At 44.0% G+C, this 5709-nt stretch overlaps 1 protein-coding gene across 1 annotated transcript in view; it reads right to left on the bottom strand.

The window, feature by feature from the left end:
- Positions 1–322: 322 nt before the first annotated feature.
- Positions 323–5709, bottom strand: part of LOC101993729 (L-lactate dehydrogenase C chain-like) — a gene marked incomplete at its 5' end in the record, with an annotated part of 19902 nt that continues 14515 nt past the window's right edge. Inside the window, 2 exons of the mRNA XM_005357880.2 lie at positions 323–684; positions 4799–4916. Of these exons, the coding sequence (XP_005357937.2) occupies positions 498–684; positions 4799–4916 (305 nt within the window). The remainder of the gene's footprint in view (positions 685–4798; positions 4917–5709) is intronic.

Raw genomic sequence — 5709 nt, 5'->3', positions numbered from 1 at the left:
TTTGTATACACATCCTCAGGTTTCCTGGGGTTTAGACCTTCCACAATTTAAACAAGTGCTGATCTATCCTATTCCAGAGATGCCCAGCTATGATGTGATAATGAACAGTGCAATAGAAAGTCATCCAGACAGCAACAGCTAGGCTTGGCACATGCCTGTCATCCCAGGATATGAGAGCTAGAGGTAGGAGTCGAGGTTATCCTCAGCTACATAACAAGTTTAAGGCCAGGCCAGTAGACATTACCTAAGACCCTTGCGTCAAAAAAGCAAAGCAAACCAAAACCCAAGTCTTACTAACGTACACAATAAACCACACTTGGCAATTTCTCTAAGACTGGTAACTGAGCAGAGTCTCCACCTAACTCAGTGTAACTTAGATACTTTCAGTGCTGACAGGACATTAATTCCACAGGTCAGCTATTTCTTTCCAAAAGAAAATCATGAATGGATGAATTTATTTCTGTTCAGTCAGTGACTGGGGGCTTCCACTAGTCTGCTCAAGATTTCGCAAGGCCAAGAAACAAATCTGTAAAATACATATGCCTCTGCAGACCCATTACCTTAATCATGGTGGAAATGGGATGCACCCGCCTCAGATTCTTCATTATGCTCTCTGCCAAGTTGGCCACAGAGAGGCCAATGGCCCAGGACGTATAACCTTTCAGTTTGATCACCTCATAGGCGCTGTGGAATGGGAAGGATGGGAAAAGGGAAAGAAGGGTAGGGAAGGTCAAGGAAAATCACGGCTTTACCAAACACATTTTATAATAAATAATACCACCAAGACTTGTTATATAGTTAAGCATGACCTCTGCCAGTAAGAGTAAAAGGCAAAACGTTTAACAGCCCCACAATTGACTAAGTCTTGTATATTGATAGAAGGAATATTACATTGTCACAACAACAACAACACTAGTGATTCTCAGAAATGAATATGGAGGAGCGGGTGAGATGGTTCAGAGCCTGAGACTAGGACTGCTGGCAGAAAAACAAAAGCGAAATAGTAATTGGACCGGAAAAGTATCCCGTGACAGAATGTGTTCCTAGGATGCATGAGACTCTGGTCCCAGCACCTCAAGGAAAAACTGTGCTGTCTTGAATGAGATGTTCTCCATAAGCATAGGGCATTCAAACATTTGCTCCCCAGCTGATAGCTCTTTGGAGAAGGATTAGGAGGTGTGGTCTTGCTGGAGGAAGCATGTCACTGGGGGCGGGCTCTGAGGTTTTAAAAGACAAGCCCCACTTTGCTCTCTGCTTCGTCTCTGTGTAGAGATGAGTTCTCAGCTACTGCTGAGACAGCCTGCAGCCTTCTACCTATACCTCTGCTCTGCCACTACGGACTCTAACCCTTGGGAACAATCAGCCCAAACTTTCTTTTGGAAATTGGTTTGGTCTTGGTACTTATCAAAGCCAACAGAGAGTCACCCACTAACGCAAATTCTGTGAAGCAAGCACAGTGAAGCCAGGTTGTCTCAAGTGAGACAGACTGAGAAGCAAAGTTCATTTGCAGTGTTTCTATGATTGACTTAAAAATCAAAGTCAGGGCTGTGCAGTGGCGCACGCCTTGAATCCCAGCACTCAGGAGGCAGAGGCAGGTGGATCTCTATGATTTCAAAGCCAGCCAGGGCCACACAGAGAAACTGTCTAGAGAAAGAACCCCCTAAAAACAAACCTAAAGATTCTGGAGCATACTATACCCATACTATCCAAATCACGAAGTTGACCGTGCTTCTATTAGTATTAGCATAAATAAGATACTTTGTTACAAACACCCTATCTCTGGGGGCTGCAGAGGTAGCTCGGCGGTTAAGAGGACTGTCAGCCCTTCAGAACCTAGGTTTGTAACTCCGGTTCCAAGGAATCCTGTGCCCTCTTCTGGGCTACACGGGTACTGCATGCATGCGGTACAGACGCGGGCAGGCAGAACACCCGTGAGTACATCTTGTAAAGAGCTCTAAAGACCTTTCTGAGTGAAGAATTAATGTTTCGTCGAGGGTAGAACTAACTTGTTTGAACTTGCTTTCAAAGGCCTTTTTGTGCGTGGCAAATCCGTTTCCAGCTGTAAAAGTGCTGAACTAGGTTCCACGGAGAGACAACCGTGCTGCTTCTGAAGGGTCTATGTGTCTGTGCCCTGCGAGTCACATTTTCTCAGAGTTCTTCTACAAGTGTTTATGGTTTATAATCTTTATAGATGGATCTCAGCCAGGCACAGTGGGGGCACAGGTGAATCTCTGTGAGTTCCAGTCCAGCCTGGTCTACATAGTGAGTTCTGGGCCAGCTAGAGGTACACAATAAGACTCTGTCTCAAAAAAATAAGTCACATAAAAAGTCATTTTACTTTAACTAAGAATCAATTTGGCCAGGCGGTGGTGGCGCACGCCTTTAATCCCAGCACTAGGGAGGCAGAGGCAGGCAGATCTCTGTGTGCCTTTAACCCAAGCACTCAGGAGATAGAGGCAGGCAGATCTTTAGAGTTCTAGGTCAACCTAGTCTACATAAAAACCCTGCCTCAAAGCAAAACAGCACAACGACAACAACAAAAGAATCGGTTCATCTTTACCATGAAATCAAAATACTAGGACATATGCACTACAAGACAGAATTAACTTTTACTTATTGTTTTGATTTTTCCAAGACAGGGTTTCTCTGTGTAGCCTTGGCTGTCTTGGACCAGGCTTGGCCTCAAACTCACAGAGACCCTCCTGCCTCTTTCTCCTGAGTGCTGAGATTAAAAGCATAAACCACCACCACCACCTGGTGAACTTTTAATATTTTATTGTTGCTTAAATATCTAAACATAGATTCCAATTACCTTAAAAGTTACTATACACAACTTTCCGACCACTTTAAGTGACTGATACAGGCCTCAAGTGATGGTGTACATCTTTAATCCCAGCACTTAGGTAGATGAAGGCAGAAAATCTCTGTGGATCAGGGCCAGCCTGGATGACAGGATAATACTCTGTCTCAAATATATATACCCGTATATATAATCAGACATGTCCATCAAAGAAACTCTGAGGAATAGATTAGACAAGTAACTCAAGTTGTAGAGTGGTAGCTCAGATAAAGAGCCAGAGGCAGGTATGGACCACGAAGGCCTCCTGTGGGAATGTCAGAAGCCTGGGGCTGCTCCTCTCACAATGAATGACTTTGGGGCACCTTAGCATTACTGCAACCCCTTCCTGGGAACCAGGACCCTGGTAACCAACCACGCGTGCACTGGAGCTTTGAGTACTTTCCATCCCCACTGTAGTCTTTCTTCAATAGACCCGGACCCTGGAACCGGGGTGAGACGACCTGCAGGTGTTCCTCCTTGTAACTGCCATAACATTGATCAAGTAGAGTTAGCTGACCGTTGAATGAACTAGTTAAAATAGTTGACAAATGATTTTTGGATTTTCCCTTTGATTCTCTACTACCCCCTCCCTGATTTTGTGGGGTTTTTTTTCCTTTTAAAGAGCCTGTAATAGACAAAGCAGGTCCTTCTCCTCTGCCATGGCAGAATAAAAATTCCTCTTGCTATTGCATCAACTGTGCTGAGAGTGTCTCTTGGGGCGACCTCCTCCTTGGTGGGGCTTTAGGGTCCAACAACAAAACCAAAGATACAAAGCTACAAAACAAAACCACAGGCATTTTCTATGTGAAATTAACTCCCTTAAAAAATTTATTTATTGGGGGCCGGAGAGATGGCTCAGAGGTTAAGAGCACTGCCTGCTCTTCCAGAGTTCCTGAGTTCAATTCCCAGCAACCATGGGGTGGCTCACAACCATCTGTAATCAGGTCTGGTGCCCTCTTCTGGCCTGCAGGCATACATGCAGAAAGGATATTGTATACATAATAAATTAATATTTTAAAAAAATTATTTATGGAAGCTGGAGAGATGGTTCAGTGGTTAAGAGCACTGGCTGCTCTTCCGGAGGACCTGAGTTCAATTCCCAGCAACCACATGGTGGCTCACAACCATCCGTAGAGGGATCTGATGCCCTCTTCTTCAGGAAGAAAGTCATACATACAGATAGAACACCTATATACATAAAATAAATGAATCTAAAAAAAATTTTATGTGTATGGGCATTTTGCCTGCATGCATGTATGTATTCATGTATGTATGTATGCATGTATGTGAATCACCTATGTGCTTGATTCCCACAGAAGCCAGAAGAGGGCAGCAGATTGCTGGAGCTAGAGTTACCGATGGTTGTGAGCCACCATGTGGTACTGGGAATCCAATCCAGGTCCTCTAGAAGAGCAGCCAGTGCGCTCAACCACTCTCCAGATACCTGCAAAATTTATTCCATTTTTTTCAAGACAGGGTTTCTTTCTCTGGGTATCTACACCAGCTGCCCTGGAACTCACTCTGTAGCCAGGCTGGCCTTGAACTCACAGAGATCCATTTTCCTCTGTCTCCTGACTGCTGGGATTAAATGTATGCGCCACCAGAGCTCAGCTCAAAACTTTATTTTAATTTTTTAATTTTTAAGATTTATTTATTATGTATACGGTGTTCTGCCCAAATGCCATAAGAGGGCACCAGACTTCATTTTAGATTGTTGTGAGCCATCAAATTTTATTCTTTTTATTCATTTTGTTTTGTTTCTTGATACAGAGTTTCTTCGTAACTTTTGAGCCTATCCTATCTAGTACTTGCTCTGTAGACCATGCTGGCCTTGAACTCACAGAGATCCTCCTGCCTTTGCCTTCCAAGTGTTGGATTAAAGCAGTGCACCACCGCCGCCCAGCCAAAATTTATTCATAATAATGATTACTGGGGCATTAACAACATAACCGCTGTCACCTTTCCACCACCTGATTGTGGATCTTTTTCCACTGTTCCTGGTCTGAGTCAGTTCCTAATGCTGGGTTCAGTGACTTCAGAGGTACGCCAGCAACGTTCACACCACTCCACAAGGGCACTAAGAGAACAAAACAAAACAAAAAAACAGCTTTCCTCTTTGCTTCTCTTGCCAAAAGCTGAGGCAGTTGCTTGAGTTTAGTGCTGGGGTGTTTTGTTGGGGGCGGGGGATTCTGTTCTGGTTTTGGTTTGGTTCTTTTGAGAAAGGACCCAGCTACCTTCCAATTCCTATCTTCCTGCCTTTGCCCTGAGCGCTGGATGGCAAGCATCTGCCACCACACTTGGCTAGAGTTGACTGACAGGTTTCCTTCTTTTTATTTTAAGATTTATTTTATTATGTATACAGTGTGTGCCTGCATGCCAGAAGAAGACACTAGATCTCATCATAGATGGTTGTGAGCCATCATGTGGTTGCTAGGAATTGAACACAGGACCGCTGGAAGAACTAACTTCGGTACTCCTAACCTCTGAGTCATTGCTCCAACCACTTGTTCTTTGTTTTTAAGAAAGGCTGGCCTCAAATCCCACGTACAGCCAAAGATGGCTTCAAACTTCGGACTTGCCTGCCTCCACCCCACCTCCCCCAAATTATTAGATTTTAGGCATACATCACCACTTTTGGCTTTTGGTTGGTAGAGAGTGTTGAACTTTGTACCTGAGGATGTCTGCAAAACCCCTAATCCTCAGGTCCCAGCCTTTTAAGTGCTGATATTACAAGTGTTCACCACTGCACCTAGATGTATTTTCTTTTTTTAAAAAAATATTTATTTATTTATCTATTATGTATACAATATTCTGTCTGTGTGTATGCCTGCAGGCCAGAAGAGGGCACCAGACCTCATTACAGATGGTTG

The sequence above is a fragment of the Microtus ochrogaster genome, chromosome 22 (genome assembly GCF_000317375.1).
Source record: "Microtus ochrogaster isolate Prairie Vole_2 chromosome 22, MicOch1.0, whole genome shotgun sequence".
Lineage (NCBI taxonomy): Eukaryota > Metazoa > Chordata > Mammalia > Rodentia > Cricetidae > Microtus > Microtus ochrogaster.
This window is presented reverse-complemented; position numbering and strand designations above follow the sequence as displayed.